Below are 26,813 nucleotides of genomic sequence, written 5' to 3'. Positions count from 1 at the left end.
ATTTCTTTAGAAATCTCCTCACGTTCTTGGCCAGATGACACCATCCTCTCGACACAAATGAAGAATCCATCCATCACCTTGGCATCAAATCTGAAACCACAAGCGTAAAAAAATGCAGGGTTGAGGTAGACACCTGCAGCATGAATGGGGCAATGGAGGGTATTGTTCCATCGCTGATCAATCACTCTCCATATGACCTGTTGTTTCTCTAACCCCTCGTCTCCCTTATCTGCATAATAAGCACAAATAGCTTCTTTGGCCCTATCCATGGCCTCATACAAGTAGCCTATTGCGGGCTTGTCTCCATCAACCAACCGAAGAACCTTTACCAAAGGTTCTGAAATGGCACACACATCCTCTACTCCTGCCCAAAAGCTCTGATCATATGAAACTAGTCTGCATATGCCCTCTCCCTCCGGTTTGCGGCTAATAGCTAAAGAACGCCAATCCGCTGAGAGAAACATGCTCTTCACCTCCCACATAGAATTCAACAGAGACTGAAGAGATATGAAAGTAGTGGCAAATCGTGTAATGGCAGGCCGCACCAACTCTTTGTTGTTGGTGAATCTTCTCATCAAGCTAAGCACAAATGAATGATTATATATAAATTTTGTTATGCTCTTGGATGATTCAACAATATCCCTCACAGTAGGAATCTTACCTATATCCTCCAACATCAAGTCAATGCAATGAGCAGCACAAGGTGTCCAAAACAAGTTAGGATACCTCTCCATAAGCATCTTGCCAGCTACAACATAATTTGCAACGTTGTCCGTTATGACTTGGACAACATTGCGTGGGCCTACTTCCTGAATGAAGAGGTCCAACAACTCACATAATGTACGTGCATCTTTAATGTGTGCAGATGCATCAACAGATTTCATAAACATTGTCCCCTTGGGACAACTAACCAAGAAGTTAAGAAGGGTCCTACCCTTTTGGTCAGTCCAACCATCTGACATGACTGTGCATCCAATGTGTTCCCATGATGCCTTAAACTCTGCCAATCTAGCAGTGCAATTAGTCTTTTCATCTTGAAGAAGAGGCCCTCTCAACTCTGCAAAGGTGGGGGCTTTGTACCCCGGGCCAGCGACAGCAACAGCATCAAACATAGGCTAGTAGAATGGGTTTGTCTTGGCAATGTTGAAAGGATCATCACTCCATAGAAGACACCTACTAACCAACCTGTCAGCTTCTGCCTTTTCCTTTTTTTTCATTGATGATTTGATCCCAGGTTGTGAACCAGCTGTTGTTCTAAGAACAAAAAAGATGAGATAGAAGGATGAGTACCCATGGGTGAGGAAGGTGATGCTGTTGTAGAAGCACTGCCACTCTCAATTCCCCCCACTTTTGAGCCCCCTACAAGTTGGTTTCTTAGTGCTGCCCTGGTGTCTTTTCCGTCCTCTTTATCCATCAATGATTGAATGGCCCGTCGGATGATTTCTGGAGTTGTTTTTGAGCAAAGTTCAATATTTTACCCTGGAATTTGCGCCAAATGGAATTTTAATTTGTTGATGCCTCCTGACATATGCTTGCCACACAACTTGCAAGTCAAATACATTCTATTGACCCCCCCAGTTTCGGGTGTAATATCAGGCTCACCAAACTCCCACATAGCATCCAAAATCCTTGGCATTTTGTTTTAAACTTTGAGCTTGAATTTAAAGTTTAAACCTGGGCACAAAAAAAATTGAAACAAATTAAATTGCTTCAGCCTTCAAATCGGCAAAATATAATTATTAATTTGTATTGCACTCAGAATTTAGAAACAAATTAGTAAATTTAAAATTTAAATTACAAATTTACAATAATTTTAATTTTTTATTTTTTAAATTTTTAGACCCACCGAACAATGAACACTTAAGCCATATATATTTATTATTATATCTTAACAGCTATACTGTTTTGGGCCTTCCATTGATTGTCCATTGTTGACGTAGTCAATTTATGCAGTGTTCACTGTTCACTGATATGTCTTGAGTGACAACGTTGACTGTGCTTTGAAATTGACAAATTACTTATGTAGTGGAGAGTTGATTAGGGACATTTAAAGTCAAAACTCAAAAGGATAGTGATATCTCTATAATAGATTTATTAAACAAGGCCCTCAATAGGTTGATTTTGTCAAGGTTGATATCTTTGATCATATTTGATCTAGTCCCAGAACTGAGAAAAGTTCTATAAAAGAGCAAAAACACAAAATAGAAGGGGGCCTGCATATTCTAGGCAGTCTCTGGACGTAGACCATGTAATTGTTTGGCAGCTGGGTTATTAAAAAACCCAACAGTTTCTGTTTGGACAGTGTGTTAAGGGACTTACAACTTTACAAGTTACAATCTGCTGTGAGCATAATAGAACGATGTGTTTAAATTATACATATAATTTTATAACGAATTTGGTATCATTGTTAACAGTTATACACAATACATATAACAAATTTGGAACTTGGATAATGGCTTTCCGCTGCCCGCAATGCGCATAGCCATATGTAATATTAAATATATATTATATATTAATCATAATGATATTACATATATGAATATTGAATAATGATATTACAAATTTATTACAAACAATCCGTTGAAACCTGAAAGATTTTCATTTAACTGTTAAGAAACATTTAAGTTTTTAATTTTTAACAGTGTACAGGTAACGGGTAGAAATCTAAAGACTGAAGTCTGAGCATACCTTGAGGCTTGTGGGCTCCTCTTGAGTCTTACGCAATGGGAACGTTGCAAATGCAAACTGAAAACTTGAAACCCTCAATTCTCCATAGCGCAGAACAAGCCAAAACAGATAGTGAAAAATTAAAATGAACCGAAATGAACGATTTCTGGCATTTTATCCACGCGGTCATAATGCAAGCCGATTTTTTCAATCGACTCCCGATTAAATCGGGATTAATTCGATAATATCGCGATTTTTTCGTTTATGAAAAAATCGCCAAAAAATCGGCCGATATAATCATTTAGCCCAAAAAATCGTGATTTTAGGAATAAATCCCGATTTTTTCGGGACTTTTTCCACACTGTTTGAACCATATAACAACAATCATCTAGAAGTTGTAATCTTCATCAACCACGTACACAAGTTAGTAACATACAACATATTGAGTCTCGGGATTCAATCAATATATAACATTTATCATCATTGATCACCAAAGTTGTACTTGTAAGCTAAGTGTAACCATTACAACAAATAATATCTAACATGAAATGAAATGTTATAAAATGAAATGAAACAACTTTCAACTTTCATGAAGCATCACATTCATAATTCATTACTAATGAGTTGTAATTGCCAACTTCAAACATAAATTGTCATATATTGTTTAAAAAAATATCATAATAAATATGAAAGAGTCAATAGTTATAAAAACTACTAGAAACTAGAAAAGACAAGTAAATCTATTATCTATTGCTTATGCTTGGGCCTCTTGCCACGACGAGAAATGTCTAGTTTTTTCGTCTTGTTGGAAAATCAGGATCTTTGTCATCAATATCACCCTCTAAGCATTAATGTCCAGGTATCTTTGTCATTACCTTTGTATCTATATAGGGATCTTTGTCATTAATATCACCCTCTAAGCATTAACATAAGATAGAAAAAGCATAGCACGTCCAGTCAAGATTTTGTTTGAGTGATGCATACATTTTTAGGAGGGTCATGATAGAATTATTGAATGAATTACATGGAGCAATTTACTTCACCAAGTTGAATCTTCGTTTAGGATATCATCAAATTAGAATGAATACTGAAGACATTCTCAAAATAGCATTTAAAACTCATGAGGGTCATTATGAATTTTTGGTCATGCCTTTTGGCCTTACGAATGCACCTCCTACATTTCAAGGTTTGATGAATTCCATTTTCAAACCCTTCCTTAGAAAAATTGTGTTAGTATTTTTTGATGATATACTAATCTACAAGAAGTCTTGGAAGGATCATGTTCAACATGTTGACAGGGTGCTCAAACTATTGCAGAAGAAACAATTATATGCAAAAACCTCCAAATGTTTCTTTGGAGTACAAAAGGTAGAATATATGGGTCATATTGTATCTCATGAAGTTGTTAAGGTAGACCCTAGCAAAATTAAAGCCATTAAAGAATGGAAAAACCCCACATCGATAAAGAATCTGCAAGGATTTCTTAGGTTGACAGGGTATTGTTGCAAGTTTGTTAAGAATTATGGGAGAATAGCAACACCTCTAACAACATTACTGAAGAAAGATGAATTTTCTTGGACTCCAGAAGCAACGAAGGCCTTTGAACATCTTAAAGAGGCAATGTGCCAAGCACCTGTCTTAGCTACACCAGACTTCACCAAAACCTTTATTGTGGAACGTGATGCCTCAGAAAATGGAATTGATGTCGTTTTAATGCAAGAAGGAAGACCCCTTGCTTTCGAAAGTTGTCCAATCAAAGGAAAGTATTTACACAAAGCTATCTATGAGAAAGAAATGTTGGCAATACTACATGCACTTAAGAAATGGTGACTGTACCTAAGGGGAAGACACTTCAAGCCTTCAAGGTAAAAACGAATCATGATAGTCTTAAATACTTTTTAGAACAAAGATTATCTTTAAAGGAGCAGCAAAAATGGGTCACAAAGATGTTGCGTTATGACTTTAAAATCCTCTACAAAAGAGGGAAGAAAAATGTTGTGGCAGATACACTCTCAAGAAAGGATGAGGATGTGGAAGCATTGTTTTGTGCCATTTCTATTATCCAACCAGATTGGATAAACAAAGCAAGGAATGAATGGAAGAATGATGAAGAAATGTGGGCACTCATTCAAATGTTGCAGCAAGATCCCAGTACATCTGATACATTTAGCTGGAAAAATGATTCGTTATGGTACAAAGATCGCTTATACCTCTGTAAGAATTCCCAACTCAAACAAAAGATTCTTCTGGAATTGCACACCTCTCCCTTAGGAGGGCACTCAGTATTTTTAAAAATTTACCACAAGGTTAAGAAGGAATTTTTTTGGGATGGCCTTACATCGGATATTCAAAAGTTTGCGGCGGAATGTTTGGTTTGCCAACAAAATAAAGTTGAGACAATTAAGACCCCGGGTCTGTTACAACCTTTATCCATTCTAAGTCAACGTTGGGAGGAGGTTTCAATGGATTTTATCACAAGCTTACCCAAGTCCGAAAGAAAGAGTGTCATCATGGTGGTAGTTGATAGACTTACCAAGCATGCACATTTTTGTGCATTATCTCATCCATTTAAAGCCAGTACAATTGCTACTGCATTTATGGAAACAATTCAAAAGCTACATGGAAACCCAAAGATTATTGTAAGCGATAGAGATCCCATTTTCACCAGAAATTTTTGGACAGAATTATTTTCTTGTCTGGGTACTCAGTTAGCTCATAGCTCATCTTATCATCCTCAATCTGATGGGCAAACTGAGATAGTGAACAAATGTTTGGAAGGATATCTTCGTTGCTTTGTATCTGATAAACAGACACAATGGGTCAAGTGGTTGCCTATGGCTGAATGGTGGTATAACACTTCCTTCCATACTATAGCAAAAATGACCCCATTTATGGCACTTTATAGATATCATCCACTGTCCATCACATCATCTTTAAGAGAAAATCCTAAGGTTCAAGCAGTGGAATATTACATTGAGCATCAACAACAAGTTCTCCAACTCTTAAAGGATAACTTCACTTTGGCGCAGAATAGAATGAAACAATAGGCAAATCAACATCGCAGCGAAAGAAGTTTTGATGTAGGTGACTGGGTATTTCTACAAATACAACAATACAAAAAAATGTCCCTCAAGCAAACTAAGAAGGATGATAAATTATCACCGAAGTATTATGGTCCGTACAAGGTGTTACAAAAGATTGGTATAATGGCACACAAATTGGAGCTTCCTGCATCTTCCCAAGTGCACCCAGTTTTCCATGTTTCATGCTTAAAGAAGGTTATAGGTGACAAGATCCCAATTCAAACAATATTGTCAGAACTTGATGAGGAAGGAAAAAATCATATTCGAACTTGAATCTGTCATAGAAACAAGAACTCGACAGCGACGAAATCGATCAATTTTAGAGTATCTCATCAAGTGGATGAACTTACCCGCTGAAGATTCCACATGGGAGGATGATAATTTTATACATAAGCATATAGAACTACTCAAGCGTTGAGGACAACACTTTTTTGAAGGAGAAGGGCATGTTAGGTCCCTATAATGCTAGTGTATTCCCCCATTACTATTGTCATTGTAGCCCCTTATTGTTATTGTTGTGCCCATGTTGTCCCCATATTGTTATTATTGTGCCCCATAGAAGCCCACTATTGTTATTGTTGTGCCCTTACGTTATTATTGTTATGTCGGCTCTGATTATACTGTGACCCTTTAGACTCCTATATATAGAAAGGAGGTTTTGTCATTTGTATCATCCAAGAATTGTTCATTTGTGTAATGTAAAGGAGGTTGCCCCCTCGAAGAGGTTAATTTTGAAGTCGTTGATCTATCTTTTCTTCTATTTTGTGAGCTAGTTGCATAACATTTTGGGATTGTTTTGACCATGTTTGACCGAGCTAAAGAGGTTGAGTTTTCTACTGCCTTGACCAAACCTTTCGGAGATTGCTTTGACCATTGACCAAGACTGGTTAGGGATGTTGTTGTTGTTGTTGACTTAGACTAGAATTTGCAAATTCAAATTTTGACCAGAGTTGACCTTTTGGGCTCATCTTTGATTGGATATTGAATTGGTATTTGGGATAGCCAAATCTTTGACCTTGACTCTTTGTTGATGAATTTGAGCATTGTATATTTGCTGAACAATTGATGACAATCTAATAGAAGAAGAATTTGGAAAGGGTTTTCCCCCTTGTGGTGTTTTTCCCTGGTCTTTGAACAATCCACTATGTCTCTATTGTTCTTGGTTGTCTTCTATTGTACATTTGATTTACTGTTCTATCTACAAATGTTTATTGTTGCTAGAAGATTGAAATTCTATTGGAAAATGATTGCTAATTGAAGAAGAATTGGAATAAGTGATTGTGTTAAGCATAGAAATTTGGAAAATTAATAGTCCATCTCTCCTACTTCGTGTTTAAAACATTTCGTTCAGTGCCCGATGGATACAGGCATGAACCAATCATAGGTAAAAGACTTCAGAAAATATAAAAACTTTTTTATTTTCAGGAGTAAAAAAGAGTGCGACTACAAGATCATTCATTTGACTGAGCTATGATGAATCGCAGAAGAGTTTCATATGGACGATTGCCCAGCCTTGAGAAATAAAAGCACACTCTAAAGAGAGAGAATCACCGCTAGTGACAGAGGCAATGTTCCTAAACCATCCAGCTCATTGCTTGAGATCCCATTTCATATTCAGTTTAATATTTATAGGCAAAGCCATGGAATGAGTCTAACCAATACTATGCAAAAATCAACTGCTTTCCCCTAGTTAGGGTAAAAGATTTGACCTGGTGGTTATGAATCAATGGGGGGAATAAATCAAGTAGTTCCCAAATGATCACTTAGTAGTTTATCTACACATGGAACCTGTAATATCCCTAATTTTGTGAGAATGGGAGTCACTAAGGAATTTTGCCCAATTTTAGTAATATTAATTAAAAAGGGGTAAATATTACTAGAGAAAGGTGGCTAGTATTATTTTATTGGAAAATAGCGGCAATTCATTATTTTATTAAATGGCGGCAAAAGTAACTTAGTGGAAAATGGCCCCCACTAATAAAATAATATTAAAAAAGGCGTCTAGAGCCATGAGGAAAAATTATAAAAAGAGGATGGACTCATTTTGTGGATTATCTTTTGGCTATTACACTTCATATTTCATCTTCTCTTGGAGTTATTTAGCACAAGGGCCAGAGTGTTGTTTAGGAGGATGGACTCATTTTGTGGATTATCTTTTGGCTATTACACTTCATATTTCATCTTCTCTTGGAGTTATTTAGCACAAGGGCCAGAGTGTTGTTTAGGACTAGGAATTCCAAGCAGAATTCCACCCTCATTTCGGAGAACTTCAAGTGTCTCCCTAGTGAGGCAATTTGGGGAGCTCAATTCAGAGCTTCCATTGGACATCATTGCAGGAGTTTATTCAGTAGTGCATTTTTCTTAGGCGCAGAGGTATTTTGTGGAGCACATTGTGGGAGCAAGTGTGGGTTAGAGGCTCTGAGATTTTGCAGGGAATTTTCTTATTGTTAGATTGGAGTTTGGATAGTGATTTGTCGAGCTGGATTGGAGGCTATTACCTAGGTCAATTTTTCTATCTTTTGGCAAGGGCGCAGAAGCTATTGACCAAGTGTTGCACAGGGGTTTAGAGAAGTGGAGTCGAGAGAGATAAGGGTTGGAGATAGGAGGTATTTCTCAGTGGAGAATTTAGCTGGAGCTGGGAGAAATTTCCCGTGGTAGATTTGGGCATAATTCAGTAGTATCAAAACTATGGGGTGTTTTCTGGCCAGATTGGGCAATTCACACTTGTTGCGGGTCATCGAGGGTTGGTGGATTCAGCCCAAACCCGTTCTGGGTTTTTGTGGTTTTATTGAGAGGAGTCTTCGGCTAATTTTACAGAATTTTCCGGGTGATATTTGCGCCCAAAATCTGCAGTCTTATCGCAGGGTGTATTCTTAATTTGCTGGTAAATTTGCATCACTTTGTGGATTCAATTTTGGCTTGGAGTAGTGCCAAAATATCCAGTCCCATTCTAGCAGCAGCAGCAATTTCCTGAGTGGTGCGCGGTACCAATTTGGGCCAGTATTTCCTCCAGAACAGAGTTGTCTCACCTGGCTTTTGCATAGCTTGCAGTAGCAATCCAGGGTTCCATTTTCCTTACTCATTGTACTCATCATTCTCGAGATTAATAAAATGGCTCAGCTGTTCTGCGTTATTTTCCTGGTGTTTTGATATGCATGTGCGGCATCTGTTTATGGTTATTTTTCCTTGTACATGTTTCTGTTATTTGCTGTAAATTTTCAATTTGGAATATTACAGAACCATAACTGCTACTTTGTACACTGGGTATGAAACCGCAACTTGAACAAACAATAGACCAACTTACCCTATCACCCAGAATCTTGATCAACCAGCATACCCATCAATAATGTGAATTGATAGCAACCAATCAAACTTACTAACCACCTCATAGCCTAGAACCCCTTGCGAAATTTGTGGCAGGTTCTTAAGGGACAATTTCAGGCGCTAACAATAAGTAATGATGGAAAGGGATCTTCAAGCCAAAGAAATGACAGATACAAGAGACCAGGTTTACCATGCCAATAGAGAGATATCTTGGCATCCACTTCACCATTTTCCAAATTACCAGCAACAACAGATTTGTTATGCAGCAGGATGCTTTTTTAATTATTATGTACTCAGCTTCTCTTGTAAATTGCATATTAAAAATCACTCCAATCTAATTATCTGATGTGTTGTAACATACCCATGAGACCATCGCTGTCTCAATGCACGCGTCAACATGTGACTACGTACTGTCTTAAGTCAATATGATTTTTTTACTTGCCAAAGAAAAAAAGAACGTGGTCTGAAATCTTATATCTTGTCAAAAAAATCACAAAATGAATTTGAAAAGCTGCAAAATGCATCCAAGAGAGAATTCCAAAACATCCTAAACAGCAAAGAGATCGTAAAAACAAAGTTAGTGTTCAGGCATTTGACATTTTACTGGGCTGAAAATCTGGGGATTTGCAAAAATTATGTGTCCCTTGTTTGTAAGCATAAAACATGTTCCCAGCCGATATTCTACAGATTTGCAAAAGCTATGCATATTCTGAGTGAGTAAAATTAATAGCAGTAACCTTTAGATATTCCATTCTCCTCTCGAGGCAATGTCAGTAGATCCTATTAGCTCTAACTTTATAATAGGTTAGTGATATCAGTGTTCTCAGCATTTGTTTAACCACTACATTCCGCATTAGCATAGGGCATCATATGAGTAATAAGTGACTATTTACCATTGATGAGGAATTTCTGGATCCAGACCGCTCCGAGTACCAGTAAGCACGAGAAGCTTCCAATACCTCAACAGAAAGAACAGCCCCAGCGACCGCTCCTAAACCAGCTCCACGAATGAGACCGCTGTCAGAGGCTCGTCCTGCTATTGCCCCAGTGATAGCTCCTGTAAAAGCTCCTGCTGTAATTGGAGGTAACATCGGAACTTCAGAACAAAAATTATAGGAAAGTGATATTTGTATAATACTATAATTTGTAAGTGCCGTACTACTGTACTTATTTATGTTCAACAAGATCAGATCTACCTATAAGATCATGATACAATAAGCAAGGTCAAAAGTGAGAAAGTCTCAAACCATAAGGCTTTACTGGTCATCCATAAATGTCAAAAGGTTGGAGTTGATACGATAAACCCTGACCCAAATGAAATTTTTTGAAACATGTTTGACTGAAGCATGAGAGTGTTTAGGACCTAATACAAAAGGTCATGATGTTTTCACTCATCATTTCCTCTTCCAGTCAAGTATTTCTTTATCATAGGCACAGAAAGAATATACTTTCCTATTAATGATAGACAGCTACATAACCCATTGTCAGTTTTCTATTGATAAGCAACGGTTTATTAATAACAACGTTCTATTAACAAACAGACAAATAACACCATCTGACATATGTAATAAACATTAATATAGATAAATATAAATATAAATAAATAATAATTAATAGTGAAAAGATGCATTATAATGAAGAGACACCCTTAATGAAAGGACATGTCTCTTAGTGAAAAGGAATACAGGACCACCGTTGTCTTCTATCACTCTATTCATATTCAATCTCATACATTTTTATAGATTATTTATTGTCCTTGTGCATTTATTTATTTTGTCCCAGATAATTTAGATATTCATGATCTGAACCAGATTGGTTTGTGACATTTGGTATCAGAGCAAGTCTAATCCCAAACTTTGGCCACCAGATCTTTTGATCAAATTTCGTTGCCATTGGTTTTTTGGCCGCATTACATTTGGACAGGGTTTCTCTTTCCCCGGTCTTTGACAAAAAATATATTGAACCTTGGTCAATTATAGTGCAAAAAACTTGTTTCAAGAAGGATTATTCTACCACAAAATTGAAGGATAAAATTAGAAGATTGTATCATTAAAGAAAAGAGCATTATGCTGCAAATAAGGAGAATCAGAAATCAAGAAAAGTAAAAAGCGTGCACAAAGTTCAGAAAAAAATAATATATAATAAAAAAATAAACCTTCCACAAGAGCCGAACCATACAATTGCCAACCTTCCATACAACCTCAGCCACAGCTCAGTTGCCAATCTTCCATACAGCCACCAATCTCAGCCACAACCTCCAGGAACAACTGCTATTTCAACAGCCACTGAATTTTATTGCACCTTACAATTTATATGAACTACCATCCGTACAGCACATCAATTAACTTCTGGTCTGTACAGATCAAAAACTGCCAACTGGTACATTGTTGTCTGTTGTACAATTCTGCTGCCACCGTGGACAGGATAATTTCACTGATTTCATACCTATGTAACAAAATCTTGCTGTTTTCATACCATGGGCAACCAAAATAAAAGAAAAAAAAATTGCTGCAGAGAAAGCCCACAGTCACCTCCGATAATAGTCATGAGGATTAAAGAGAATACATTGAAAAAATTCACGGAGATCATAGAACGAATCATCTGTTGTGGATGACTGTGTCTCTAGCCACTGCCGCCACCATAGTTATTCACATATTCACATAAAATCGCAAAAACACAATTTAACCTAGTCAGAACACTGCCTTTGAAGGAGCATTGTGATGTTTGGAGCAAAAAGCAAAGGTTTTTTTTAAAGAAAAATATTATATAAAAATAAGCAAAATCATATAATACTTTGGGGAAGAAGTCATAAAGCATGCAGAGAATTTATATATTGTTGGTTTTCTAACCCTAGCAAATGACTAATTATTTCCTTGTTGATTTTCAAATTTCAATTTCAGCTTTACTAAATAAAAAATACCACCGGGATTTTAACTAACAAAGAAATAAATAAAACAGTCCAAACAAAACAGCCAATTTCCACAGAAATATACACAAAAATATTTGCCCTTCAAAATCCGTCTTTCATTTAATATATTTTCATCATACAAGGGCCCCCTTAGTGGAAAATATCCCACTCCGAAAACAATTTAGCTACAGCAAAATTCTGGAAATAAACTGGGCTCATGTACAAGTTGTACAGTGCTCCCAAAAATTTATGAATCACCCACAAACCACTTGCTGCCTGCTGACATGACCCATTCAGCCTATACAGCCTCTCGAACCTAATGTATGACTCGAGGCTAATCAAATCCGTGCCCCTGTCTGCTGTACAGCTTGATCTGTGTCTCAACCTGCTTGACCTTCCCCTGTACAGCTACGGCCTCCACACTTCAATGATTTCCCTTGCTGCCACACTGTTATTGTTTTTTTCTGACTGTTGCACACTTGAATGAATGTCCTTCAACCAATCAGTGAGATCCTCACTTATCTCACTATGTCTTGTGCTCAATAATGTGTCTTCTCCCTTAACCCAGCCTTCCTTTTATAAGTTTGAGTTATGACTAAATCCACAACCCTAATCTTCAAAGTGACTGATGGTTGAAAAAAGATCTCAACTTCACTTAAGATCAACGTTTGAGATTTATCTAATTCACCAATGCAAATAACCTCTGCAATCCATTACATTAATCCCACATTTTAATTAAAGTTATTGCTATGGTTAAAGGGTAATTAAGCGACGACTTCCACACATCTAAAAATTAAGACCTGTGCAGAAGTACCTGCCTGAGCTACAAACATCAACATATCTATCAAGAAAATAACCTCTTTAATAAAATATTCAATATATAAAGGATTAAAAGAATTTTAATTAAAGTCAACAACCTTATTATTGAAGAGAAGATCCAATATTTGACGAGAATAGAAGAAGAAATTATAAAAATGAAATATACATTCAAGTATAAATTATTAAAATAGTCAACCCAAAAAGGATCAAAGAAGTTTTGAAGTACAAAAGGGGTACTGTAAAAATAATACCAAAATCATAAAGTACAAAGCTTCAGTGAAATATTGCGAGCAGTCTACTAACGGGAAAAAGGAAGATTTTCTTAAACCTCATCAAAATGTGTTTTCGTACTACATAGGCTCAATGGGATACTTCATGAAAAAAATATTGCTATTTATATTGATCCTACTATATTTAATAATTATATTACTATCAAAGGTACTAACCAATTAGTGATTCCTTAGTCCAATATAATTGAAAACATAGGCTTGTGGAATGAAAAACAATGACATAAGAAATTTACAATTGAACATCAAAGATTATGTAGATAAAAATGTAAAAATTTCTCACCTCAAGAATCACAGTTAAAACTTGATCCACAAATTAAAAACTTAAAAGGTAAAAAGAAGTCGTCAGAAGACAAGTTAGAACAACTTATCAAAAAGGAAGCATCAAAGTCTCCAAATAAGAAAAAATAAAAATAAAAATAAAAAAATCCAAGTTTAAGAGAACGGAACAAATACAAATCCAATTAATATCATGAGTCATGACTCAAGTAAATGCTAACCCAATTGAAATAGAAACATACTCAAATTACTGGAGTACAAATGATGTAAATTCCAAGTGAACATACTAATAAAAATTCAACAACCAACAAGGAAACACCAAGGCATGAAGAAGAAACGATACCAAAAATAGACCAAGAAAACGCTACAAACATGGCAAGGGAAATCATGTTACAAAGACCCTTTATCGGCATCCTAATCATAGGAACAGATACCTTAACCAATCAGTGCATCAGCTGATGGCCTTGAATTTGACTCAAATTAAGTGTCCTTGGACACCAAAGGTCATTAGGATTGGTATTTCCCTCTAATATTTCTTCACATCTATGGTTTACTTTTGCACAAAATCGTATTCTTGTAAACTACGTGGTAACATTTTACTTGGAAATAATGTCATTCTTTATGAGGAACATGTTTCAAGGGATTTGACTGGATTTTAAACCTATGACCTATGGGCTCCCCAATGGCAACATGCCATGGACCAATGGTTCAATTGATTGAGCTAACGCTTCAGGGTTGGACATGATGGTATGCACCCATCAAAATGCATGTACTCTAATAGAACAATCTACTTTACTGAATGGATATTCACTCTACTCTCTTGAAAACACTAAATAGGATCACAAAGATCCAAGTATGGCTCAACCAAAATATCAGGATACCATGTAGCCACAAAGAAGATTGAGCAACAGAGAGTCAACTCACTGGAGCAACCGGAGCCACCAGGGCCAGCAGTTGCCAGGAGAAAATGTTGTCAGGGAGAGACAGCCAGTGGACCAGTAGTCAAGTCGTAGGATGTACAGTCATATGTAGTTGTATAGTAGCCACAATGGCTCAAGCATTGTGCAGGACAACCAGTTTGAGGCCATGCAAATCGTAGGGCGGCAGGAAGTGGCATAGAAATTCGGAACAATAGTTAGGGAGAATACGTGATTGTAGAGTGAAAGGGCGAACCATACAGCAAAAAGATTTTTTTGCAGAGATCGTTGTCACAGTTGTGCTAGTAGTTTGCAGATTTGCAAACAATAACTGGAAAAAATCGGCCTTTAGAAGGAAGGAGGGAGACCATGTCAGTCAAAGGTTTGGCAAGTAAATTTTTGTGGGTGTTTCAAAGGACCGAGACATAGATCTACGCGGAGATCTTAATGGATCCATAAAACAATAGCACGTGTATTCTTATGAATGCTAGAAAGACTTAGGACAAGGAGAAAAATTATCATATCTAGAGATGGCAACAACCAATTTGAGATTCGAGCATAGGTTGGATGGAGCATCCAGCTTCCTACCCAAGAAAGCAAGGGCCACCTTGTTCTTGAAGCAACATGACCATTGGGAGTTTGCAGAAAAGGTTGTTACTAAACCAACAAATCCAACAAATAAGATGGCTCAAGTGAAGGACATCAAAGCCCAAAGGATTATCATGAATGCCATAAATGATCATTTGATCCCACACTTGGGAAAAAATAAGTCAACTAGGGAGATGTTCAAGGCTCTAATGGATCTATTTCAGAGTGACAACATGAACAATGAGACGATCTTGAGAAACAAGCTCAGATCCATCTAGATGTTAGGGTTTGATAACGTTACCAGTTTCTTCATGAGGATCACCTAGACATAGGATCAGCTTGCAACCATTGGGGAGAAAGTGGAAAACATAGAGCTCGTAAATGTAGCACTAAATGGTTTTCCCAAGTCATCGGAACCATTTGTCAAAGGGATTCGAGCTCAGGAACACCTTCCCAAATAAGAAAGGCTTTGGGATGACTGCATACAAAAAGAGACTCGGGAGAATTCTAAAGCCACCAACCAAGGAGATGGAAAAAGAAAACTTAGCCTTGGTGAATATGGCCAAGAAGAGCAAAGAGAAGGATTCCAAAAATAACAGTGAAGGGGAAACTTCTGATCCACTGAAGGACTTGTTGAAATTTGGTACCGGAGGACAGGTGGTTCCCTTAGGCTTTGATCTTTGGCCTAGGGAAAAGTGTCCAAAAGAATTTAATTTTTCTCCTAAAGTGACTTTATAATTTTATAAAGTTAAATCTAATTTAAAAGTGACTTTAAGTGATAAAGTTATTAAGTCTAATTTTAAAGTGACTTTTATAAAGTCAATGAAAAATTAGAAAGGAAAAGTGACTTTGGAAATAAATGACTAAGTGGGTCTTTATTAAAGTGGGGTGAATTAAAAAATAGAAAGTGAGATTTAAATGAGCATTTAATCTCAACCATTGATCTAAATCTATTTCAGCCATTGGATTTAGAGATCACCCAAAAGTCACTTGGATCACCCAAAAGTCACTTGGAGTTATATTAAAGGAGGAAAAGGAGGAAAAGGTCATTCATTCTTTCATGAGCAGATTGGGAGAATGAGAGCAAGAGAGCAAGAAAGATTTCTGAGCAGGAAGGAGAAGGAGACAGCAGCTTGGCACACATTCCAAGGCAGCAGTTGAGCAGATTTGTACAGCTGATTCAGCACATAGTGAAAGGCAGATTTTTGCACAAACATCGAGGAGCAGTTTGCTGATTTTTCTGCACACAAAACGGAGGTCGTACAGCATTTATTGCTGTCCTGTTTGCTGTAATTTCCAGATTGCTGTGAGGCACGGAAAGGAGATAAGTTGTAAATTTGCTTGCTGATTTTTTGCTGAATAATTCTCACTGTAAAAAGACAATTTTCAGAAATAAAGAAGAGCTCTCAAACTGGTTTTCCCCAAGAGTTGTAGGGGGTTTTTCCAGGGTCAAGTTGACCAAAAATATCAGTGTTTTAATGTGTTTTAATGGCTGTTTTTAATTGCTGATTTTTAATTCTGCAATTTCCAGCATTCTGAAAAATTTCCAGAATTTGTGTTTTCAGCAATATTTATTTTTTTCAGTCTGTTAAATGTATGGTTATGGGAATGGGCATTTAACTACATGGGAGAAATAAAGAGAAACTGAAAACCGGGGTGGGAAAACAGAAATTTTTACATGGTATCGGAGCTTGAGTGCTGAAGGGCAGTTTGGGACAGCAAAAGGAAAAATTACAGTTGCTGATTTTTCACTCAGAAAATTCCAGCAAGCTGATTTTTTCATAAACAGCAGTTTTATCTTTACTACAGCAGTGCTATTTTTCAGTTTTAGGACAGCAGGATGTCATTGGGATTGAGGGTGGAGGATAGGCTGGATGGGCATATAAATTACAGCGTTTGGAAGGAGAGAATGCAGAGTATCTTTGAGGAGGCAGAAGTCTGGGATATCATGGTGCATACCGCACAGAACCCTGTTGTTGTGCCCACTGATGTTACTCAGTTGGCTGAGTATAAAAAGAAGAACAATAAGGCTAAGAGGCTGATTCTAGACGGAATCAAAGACCATTGCATTCCTCATGTGAGAGGAAAGAGCAATGCCCATGAGATGTGGACAGCATTGTCCAATCTCTACCAGAGTACCAATGAGAACCGGAAGATGGTCCTGAAGGAGAAGCTGAAGAACATTAAGATGGGTAATGATAGTGCAGCTGGATATCTCACAAAGATTACCAATGTGAGAGATGAGTTGGCAGCGATTGGAGAGGCCATTCCATCCACTGAGTTGGTGCGTATTGCAGTGAATGGCCTCCCCCGTTCATGGTTGAACTTTGTTGATGGGGTTTGTGCACGTGAGACCCTTCCCACATGGGAGAGGTTTTGGGATGATTGCATTCAGACAGAGATCAGGAAAGGACAGCTTGGGGCAGCCAAGCCAGTTGAGCAGGATGAGGATGTAGCACTGGTGGCAGGAGGCAAGAAAGGCAAAGGGAAGAAGCAGGCTTCCACAAGCAGTGGTGGGGGAAAAGGCAAAGGTAAAAGTAAACCGGGGAACACACAGAAGGACTATTCCAAGGTGAAGTGTTGGAATTGTCAAAAGATGGGACACTATGCAGTTGTGTGTCCGGAGAAGAAGAAGAAGAAGGGAAAGAACCAGGACGTGGCAGCTTCAGCTGAGATTGAGGACTTTGCAGGTCGTTTTGACCGGGAGTTTGCGTTCACTACATGTGAGTCCTCTAGTGCAGGATCACCTGCCACACAGGTTCAGAGGGAGCATGCTTTTCCCTCGATTAGCGGAGCATCTACAGGTATTTGGTATGTGGACAGTGGGGCTTCACGTCACATGACAGGAGTCCGTGAGTACTTCTCAGAGCTTTCAGAGAGTGGCACTGATATTGAGGTAGTACTCGGTGATGACAGAGTTGTTAGAGCAGTCGGGGTGGGGACAGTGACATTTCAGAGGGAGTCCAAACCTCCCTTGAAGGTGTCAGAGGTTCTTTATGTGCCAGGGATGAGGAAGAACCTCATATCCGTCTCAGCTTTGGAGGACAGAGGATATGACGTACTGTTCAGGGGAGGACAGGTGTTGATGTATCCCAGGGACACTCCAGCTGATTCAGCTAGAGTGATAGGTGTACGCCATGCAAAGGTGTACAAGTTTGCATTTCAGCCCCTTTTGGCATTGAGCAGTAGTACCGACAGCAGAGCTAGCAGTTCTGAGCTGTGTGAGATTTGGCACCGCAGGATGGGACATATGTATCATGGAGCCTTGAGGACATTGCGGGAGATCACTACAGGTGTGCCAGATTTCAGTACTGATCACTTTGATACTTGCAGAGGTTGTGCGATGGGCAAGTTTGCCAAATCCCCTTTTCCCAACAGTGACAGCAGAGCGACGGGGATACTTGATTTGATTCATTCCGATGTGAGCGGTCGGATGTCTCATGTTTCCTTGAGTGGATATGAGTACTATGTTTTATTCATTGATGATCACTCCAGGAGGACCTAGATTTATTTCTTGAAGACCAAGAGTGAGGTCTTCAAGCGGTTTCAGGAGTTCAGAGCTCTTGTGGAGACACAGACAGGCCGAAAGATCAAGTCCTTGAGGTCGGACAATGGAGGAGAGTACACCCTTGGAGAGTTTGTTGACTATTGTGCGGAGGCAGGCATTAAGAGGGAGTTCACTGTTCCTTACAACCCCCAGCAGAACGGGGTTGCGGAGAGGAAGAACAGATCCATCATAGAGGCTGCCAAAGCTATGTTACATGATCAGGGGTTGCCATTGTTCTTGTGGGCAGAGGCCTGCAACACAGCTGTTTACTTGCAGAACAGGAGTCCGCATCGTGCCTTGGGGCACATGACTCCGGAGGAGGCTTTCTCTGGGAAGAAGCCTGATCTTGGTCATCTTCATATCTTTGGATGCATTACATACTCCTATATACCCAAGGAGAAGAGGACCAAACTAGAGCCCACCGCAGAGAAGGGTATCTTTGTGGGCTACAGTGAGACCTCAAAGGCCTTTCGGATTTACATTCCTGCACAGAGGAGAGTTGTTGTCAGACGGGATGTGAAGTTCGAGGAGGACAGGGCCTTTAGGAGGTCACGGGAGTTAGAGTATCTGGATCAGCTAGACCCTCAGCAGCAGTTGAGTCAGTCGCAGGGATCCAGTGGGCAGGGATCCGGAGGTACATCTATGAGGATGTCAGGTCCGTCAGTGAGCAGTGGCTCATCGAGCCAGAGGGGTGGTGCTCCGGGCAGCATGCAGTGCAGTTCACAGAGCAGTTCACTAGGGAGTCCACTGATGGACAGTTCACACGGTACCTCAGCTTCTACAGGTTCAGGTGCAGGCAGGAGGACAGCAGACAGACAGTCAGGAGTTCAGGCTACTGATGATGATGAGGAGGAGGAGTTTCATTCTCCGGTGGAAGAAGTGCGCTCAGGGAAGAGGAAGCCCAAGTGGCTTCAGGACACCTTGAGAGATGCCACATCTGTTGCTGAGCCGAAGAGGCCGGTCAGAGAGAGTAGACCACCTGAGAGGTTTTGTAGTTATATGGCGATGGTTACCAGCATCCTTGACTCTGAGCCTTCTAGCTATGAGGAGGCAGCTAGCCAGCAGGTCTGGAGAGAGGCCATGCAGGAGGAGTATTCTTCTATCATGAAGAATGATGTTTGGGAGGTGGTGCCGAGGCCTGAGGGCAAATCCGTGGTTACTTCCAGATGGCTTTACAAGGTAAAGCATGCTGCAGATGGCAGCATTGAGAAATTCAAAGCGAGGTTTGTGGCTAGAGGGTTCTCCCAGGTAGAGGGAGTTGATTATGAGGAGACCTTCGCTCCCGTGGCTCGATATACTTCGATCCGCTCCATTATATCGATAGCAGCAGAGATGGGTTGGAAGATCCACCAGATGGATGTGAAGACCGCATTTCTCAATGGCTTCATACAGGAGGAGGTGTACATTGAGCAGCCACAGGGCTTTGAGGTGCATGGGAAGGAGTCCCATGTGTGCAGATTGAAGAAGGCCCTTTATGGCCTGAAGCAAGCTCCCAGAGCTTGGTACTCCAAGATAGATGCATACTTGCAGGGGATGGGTTTCACAAAGAGTGAGGCAGATCCGAACCTTTACTTTATTGTGATTGGTGAGGAGCCTCTCATTCTGGTGCTGTATGTGGATGACTTGATCATTACAGGTGCAGAGAGACTCATAGAGCACTGCAAGAGAGATCTTGCGGCGGAGTTTGAGATGAAGGACATCGGCTTGATGCATTACTTTTTGGGTTTGGAGGTGTGGCAGGAGGAGGGGCATTTCTTCCTGGGGCAGGGGAAGTATATTGTGGACATCCTTAGCAGATTCCACATGGAGGATTGTAGACCCATGTTGACACCGATGATCACCAACTGGAAGAAGCTTCATGCTTCGGATTCCGAGTTGGTGGATCCCACATTGTACAGGCAGCTGATTGGTTCCTTGATGTATTTGGTCAACACTAGACCAAATATCTGTTTTGCAGTCAACACGATGAGTCAGTTTATGTGTGAGCCTAGGAAGGTTCACTGGGTGGCTGCAAAACACATTTTGCGGTACTTGCAGGGGACAGTGGATTATGGTCTGGACTACAGGCAGGGAGATGGAGTGAGATTGGCAGGATACACTGATTTTGATTGGGCAGGTTGTGCTTCTGATAGGAAGAGCACTTCAGGGTGTTGTTTTGGGTTGGGTTCAGCAGTAGTGTCATGGTTCAGCCGGAAGCAGCAGTCAGTAGCACTGAGTTCAGCGGAAGCAGAGTATATGGCAGCCAGTCTAGCTAGTTGTGAGGCCATCTGGCTTCGCAAGATGTTGTTTGGCTTATTTGGTCAGCCGTTGAGACCTTCAGTGATTTACTGTGATAATCAGAGTTGCATTAAACTCACGGAGAATCCAGTATTTCATGACAGGTCAAAGCATATCGGGATCAGATATCATTTCATCAGAGACTATGTTCAGAAGGGAGCTGTGAAGCTTGAGTATATTTCCACTGATGAGCAGGTTGCAGATATCCTTACCAAAGCCTTACCACGGGGCAAGCATGTCTACTTCAGAGACAAGATGGGTGTGGTGAGGAACACCTTCCTCGGTAAGAGGGAGTGTTGAAATTTGGTACCGGAGGACAGGTGGTTCCCTTAGGCTTTGATCTTTGGCCTAGGGAAAAGTGTCCAAAAGAATTTAATTTTTCTCCTAAAGTGACTTTATAATTTTATAAAGTTAAATCTAATTTAAAAGTGACTTTAAGTGATAAAGTTATTAAGTCTAATTTTAAAGTGACTTTTATAAAGTCAATGAAAAATTAGAAAGGAAAAGTGACTTTGGAAATAAATGACTAAGTGGGTCTTTATTAAAGTGGGGTGAATTAAAAAATAGAAAGTGAGATTTAAATGAGCATTTAATCTCAACCATTGATCTAAATCTATTTCAGCCATTGGATTTAGAGATCACCCAAAAGTCACTTGGATCACCCAAAAGTCACTTGGAGTTATATTAAAGGAGGAAAAGGAGGAAAAGGTCATTCATTCTTTCATGAGCAGATTGGGAGAATGAGAGCAAGAGAGCAAGAGAGATTTCTGAGCAGGAAGGAGAAGGAGACAGCAGCTTGGCACACATTCCAAGGCAGCAGTTGAGCAGATTTGTACAGCTGATTCAGCACATAGTGAAAGGCAGATTTTTGCACAAACATCGAGGAGCAGTTTGCTGATTTTTCTGCACACAAAACGGAGGTCGTACAGCATTTATTGCTGTCCTGTTTGCTGTAATTTCCAGATTGCTGTGAGGCACGGGAAAGGAGATAAGTTGTAAATTTGCTTGCTGATTTTTTGCTGAATAATTCTCACTGTAAAAAGACAATTTTCAGAAATAAAGAAGAGCTCTCAAACTGGTTTTCCCCAAGAGTTGTAGGGGGTTTTTCCAGGGTCAAGTTGACCAAAAATATCAGTGTTTTAATGTGTTTTAATGGCTGTTTTTAATTGCTGATTTTTAATTCTGCAATTTCCAGCATTCTGAAAAATTTCCAGAATTTGTGTTTTCAGCAATATTTATTTTTTTCAGTCTATTAAATGTATGGTTATGAGAATGGGCATTTAACTACATGGGAGAAATAAGGAGAAACTGAAAACCGGGGTGGGAAAACAGAAATTTTTACAGGACTTAAGCAAGCTCGAGTGCTTCATTTGCCACAAGAATGGGCACTATGTATCACAATATCTTGAGAAGTAGAAGGGGAAGTGGAAGTCGCAACAAACAGCAGCATCAGCAAAGGTTCAACTTGATGACTTTACAGCGAAGTTCAAGGACTTCTCATTTGTCTCTTGTCTATCTACCAACGCCATTACAAGGAGTGCCTGGTACTTGGATAGTGATGCATCACATTTATATGAAAAAGGCACGAGAGCTATTTAACAATCTGAAAAAGTGATTCATATTTTTCTATGGTGCTTGGTAATGATACCAGGTATGTAGTAAAGGGAGTTGGAACCATTGTTGAAAAAATTGGCATTGGGAATAAATCAACAAGGGTCCATAAAACGAAGAAAAAAAAACAAAACAAAACAAAACATCGGGAAAAACCCAATGAAAATTGCCAAAACATTGACAAAATTTAAAAAAAATACAAAAATATTCAGTTTTTCAGTTTTTTAAGCATCTAAAGTATCCTAAACATCAGATAAATGCATTACCACATAAATATGAAAAGAAAAGTCTTCGTAATTGTATTTGTCAAAAGGAATTTATTGTAGAAGAAAAATATTATTGAAGCATGGATTTCATGCGCTTTCATTTATTTTCTAGGCCATAGCCTCCATTGAAGCCTTTTAGGTTTTGTCAAGAGTCAAAAGAGTCATTTTCACATTTATTAGACCCTTCTTGGGCTTTTGTATCATGTAAAGAAATGTATTCTCGAGTCAAAGTAGTCATTATGTCCCTCCTCACCAAGTCAGCCCTGTCCTGGAGAAGTCGGCCCTATTAGAGGCAATTCAACCTTATGGAAGTAGTATAAATAGAGGGAGCTAGACTCATTTGGAAAAGAACACACTCAAGTTCGATCTCAAGAAGGAATTCGTGATTACAGGAATTTGGGTGCGATTGCAGGAATTCGCAATTACATAAATTCAGGTACAATCGCAGGAATTTGCGATTACAAAAATTCATGTACAATTGCAAGAATTCGCAATTACAGGAATATGGGTACAATTGCAGGAATTCGGGTGTGATTGCAAGAATTCACGATTACAGAAATTCGGGTACAATTACAAAAATTCGCGATTACAAGAATTTGAGTACAATTGTAGGAATTCGTGATTACAAGAATTCGGATACAATTACAGGAATTCGTGATTACAAGAATTCACGTATGATTGCAAGAATTCGTGATTATAGGAATTCACATATAATTGCAGGAGATCAAAGTTGCAGGGTGACGTTGGTTGATGTAGAATCAAGGAAAGACTTATTGAAGGGTTGACTTGGTGATTGGAGGAAGTCTTTATCTAGGTCTAAAGGGTTTTGGATTATCTCATATTGATTTGAATCTACTAGTGGAAGGGTTGGACTTGGTTTTGCCCTAGACAGGGGTTTTGCCCTACCCTGGCTAAGTGCCTACATCTTGTGTCCCTTCCAAAACTTCGATTTTGTCCTTTCCTTCCTTCTTGACCAATTTCGCACTCCTTTTAGCCTCCTTCAACTTTGCACTTTTCCCAGCACTTTCTTGGATATCGAACTTGTGAGAGAGAGTATGTCCAAATGAATTCGATCTACTCCAATATATAGGCTTTTGGTGAGGTCGAATTGCCTAGTTGAGGCTGACTTGATCTCCTTGAGGCCGACTTGGTGTGGAGGTTACATAATTCATCTTTGACTCAAAAATACTTCTTTTTACATCGTTCAAAAGCCCAAGAAGGGTCTCATAAAATATACAATGACTCTAATGACTCAATATTAATCCTGGGACTCCACAATGGGGACTTTGACTAACAAAATGATGACTCAAGCATGAAACCCATGCTTTAATAAGTCATTGTAACAATAATAAAAATTCTTTTGATAAATACATTTATGAAGACCAAACCTAGTTACATTTTTCAACATAGGGTTTGTTGTTGATGTCTAGAAACCCTAGTTTTTCTTAGGGTTTGGTATATTTGGGGTTATGGCTAAACCTTTGTAATAGTCAATATAAAATCGTATAAATGGATCTCTGGGTATATATGCTTCTATATAATTGAAACCCTAGTATGAGAATGATATAAGTCTCTAGGAAATAATACGAAACCCTAGAAATGAAATGTTGATATGTTAACTTGAATGTTGACATTCATGATTTAGTTTTTGAAATCTAGGGTTTGTAACAAACTCTAGTAGAGATTGAAATTCTAGGGCATGATAATGAAACCCTAGAAGTATTGTGTTTTCAAATATTGATATGATTCTGTTTTAATGATGAAATCTAGGGTTTATGACAAAACCCTGGTAAATATTGCTTCAGGAAGTCAAATGAATAAAACTCTTGATTGGTTATAAAACCTAACTAGGTTTAGGTCTTGAATATCTAAAATCTGATTTATTATGACATACTTGACTTCATGCTCTTGTACATACATATTTGTGTTTGGTTGTACTTGTTGTTAAAGGTTTACAGGTACATAGTCTTCAAGATGATGAATATGCTTACCTCATATTTGATAATAATTTGATAATGATGAGCATGATGGTAAGAGAGCTATAAGAACTTCAATGACATGACCATGTAAACATGTCGAGGAATGATGAAGTTTTGGAAGGTCTAAATTTTTCGATGAATTGTCGATGCAAAAAAAAGGAAGAGCCTATGTGACTGGAAGAATAAGATAATTGATGTACTTGTCCTCTAATTACTTGGACAAAGGAGAGTGTATGTCTCCCTAGTTGAGAGGGAGCTTGAAAAGAAGTGAACGACCTGATGAAAAGGCCATGAGGATGTTTGAAATCGAAGAATAGTTGAAGTAACACTGATGGTTATTCGTTATTGATAAAGTTGTGAACAAAACTTGGATGTTTTTGGAAGAATGTACTAAGGCTGAATTTGGTGTTGTTGAAAAGTTGAAGAAGTAAAGCTTCTGAATAGATGTGTTTGATATGATGATGATCTAAGCCATAGTTTTAAAAACCGGAACCGGTGACCGGACCAGTCCACCTAATAAACTGGGTTTTAAATTAGATTCAATCAAACCAGGACTGGTTAGATCTCAATGAAATGGTTTAAAAAAACACATGAAATAATTAATTTTTAATGAACAAAACTTATTTTAAGATTTAAAACCATGATTCCAAACCAATAAACACAAAATATGCAAAGTTTGCTCATATATATACCATGTAAAGGTGAATATATCAAAATGGCACTAAGTGCAATACATATCATCAACAAAATATATAATCAACGAGGCTCTAAATGGCCTCTAGAGTCCAAAAACAAAGCCTACAAACTATGGAGCCACTGGCCTACTACAAGTCTACATATATGATATTAGTGATCAGCATTATCACTTGAAACTTCTCATCATGATAAAACTTAGTTGGTTGAGTCTCCGACTCTCAAATTTTATAACTGCTTGAGTCACAAACTTCTCTGTTGATTCAGTGAATTGAGTCTGAAACTTCTGAAGTTGCTCTGCCCTAATATGCCTTATTACTTCATTTGGTGCTCCACATGGCTTTACATGGCCTCATATCCTAGCCAAGTGTTGCTTGAACCTATAAATACTCCCTCCTTCAATAGATTGAAAGCCATGTGTCTTGAGTCTCAAACTTCTGAAATTATTCTGCCCTAATATACCCTATTACTTCATTTGGTGCTCCACATGGCTTTACATGGCCTCCTATCCCAGCCATGTGTTGCTTGAACCAGTTAATACCCCCTCCTTCAATAGATTTTTGGCAATATTTGCATATTACTTTGCCATCAATCATATCACAATGAGCCAATGCAGTATCCTTGGCTTTTGGAGGCATGATGGCTACTACTTAGCTCAAACTCTCTGTTGTTCCACTACAACAAAAACTCAACACTCTCCAAGCTCACAACAACTCCAAATGAGGTGTGTGAGGCAAATGAGAGGGGAGACCTCCTTCTATTGGCTTGGAGGGGTTGTTTTTGGAGGGAAACAACCCTTATTTTCCCTCCAAACCACCTCACAAGTGTCCAAGAATGTTTCTAGTGGTTCTACAGCCAACCTAGTAATGAACTGGCCAATTTATGATGAAATCAGCCAGTTTATGGGAAAACCAGCGGGTTCCATCATAAATCGGATGGTTTATGCCCGGTTTGTCCAAAAAAAGGGCGAATCAGGTATTTGACCAAGTTTTTTCAGCGGTTCGGCTAGTTTGGCCAATGAACCGGCCGATTTGACAAGTTTCTGGTTCAGACAAACTAGTTTTAATACTATGATCTAAGCAGCATCAAAATGATTAAGAACCCTGAAGGTTTGTGTTAAATATGTATAGTAAAAGTTTATAACTAATTGCGGTTGTGTTTGTGCAAATCTCTCCATAACAAGGTTGAATGTTTGAAGCATGCTTGGATTGGTGGATATATCTAGTTTAGTTGATAAGGAGAGATGAAGCATCTTGGGGCGACAAGATGCTTGGGAGGACATCTGGCCGGCCTGTGATGATGTCTAGATCCCAAAGTAGGGAGGGTGGCATTGGTCTTGGAGCTCTGACCTTGGATACGCACCTAGATCCCTAGGTTGGTGTTAAAGCTAAAGCCTGATGGTACCTATAGAGGCTAAATCTTGGAACACACCTTAGCCCCACCCGATTAGAATACTTTGGTCAAGTATCTAATCTATAGCACTACGTGCACTATAATTCTTTATAGAGTATATCATTTTAAGATCTTCCATTTACCTCTGTATATATGTAATTATGAATACCTCCCTA

At 38.8% G+C, this 26,813-nt stretch overlaps 1 protein-coding gene across 2 annotated transcripts in view; it reads right to left on the bottom strand.

The window, feature by feature from the left end:
- The window catches only part of LOC149163712 (NEP1-interacting protein-like 2), a 158,756-nt gene that overhangs the window by 64,329 nt on the left and 67,614 nt on the right, over window positions 1-26,813 (bottom strand). The window contains exon 2 of one of the 2 annotated variants that reach the window (XM_089431831.1): window positions 9,968-10,143. In XM_089431831.1, the coding sequence (XP_089287957.1) occupies window positions 9,968-10,143 (176 nt within the window). Of the gene's footprint in view, window positions 1-9,967; window positions 10,147-26,813 lie in introns of both variants that reach the window. The other variant, XM_089431830.1, reaches the window with a different exon arrangement.

Source organism: Pinus tabuliformis, chromosome 5_1 (assembly GCF_031772625.1).
Source record: "Pinus tabuliformis cultivar Carrire ecotype Pingquan chromosome 5_1, CPIR1, whole genome shotgun sequence".
Classification (NCBI taxonomy): domain Eukaryota; kingdom Viridiplantae; phylum Streptophyta; class Pinopsida; order Pinales; family Pinaceae; genus Pinus; species Pinus tabuliformis.
Note: the sequence above shows the minus strand (reverse complement) of the source record. Positions and strands in the feature narration are given on the sequence as shown.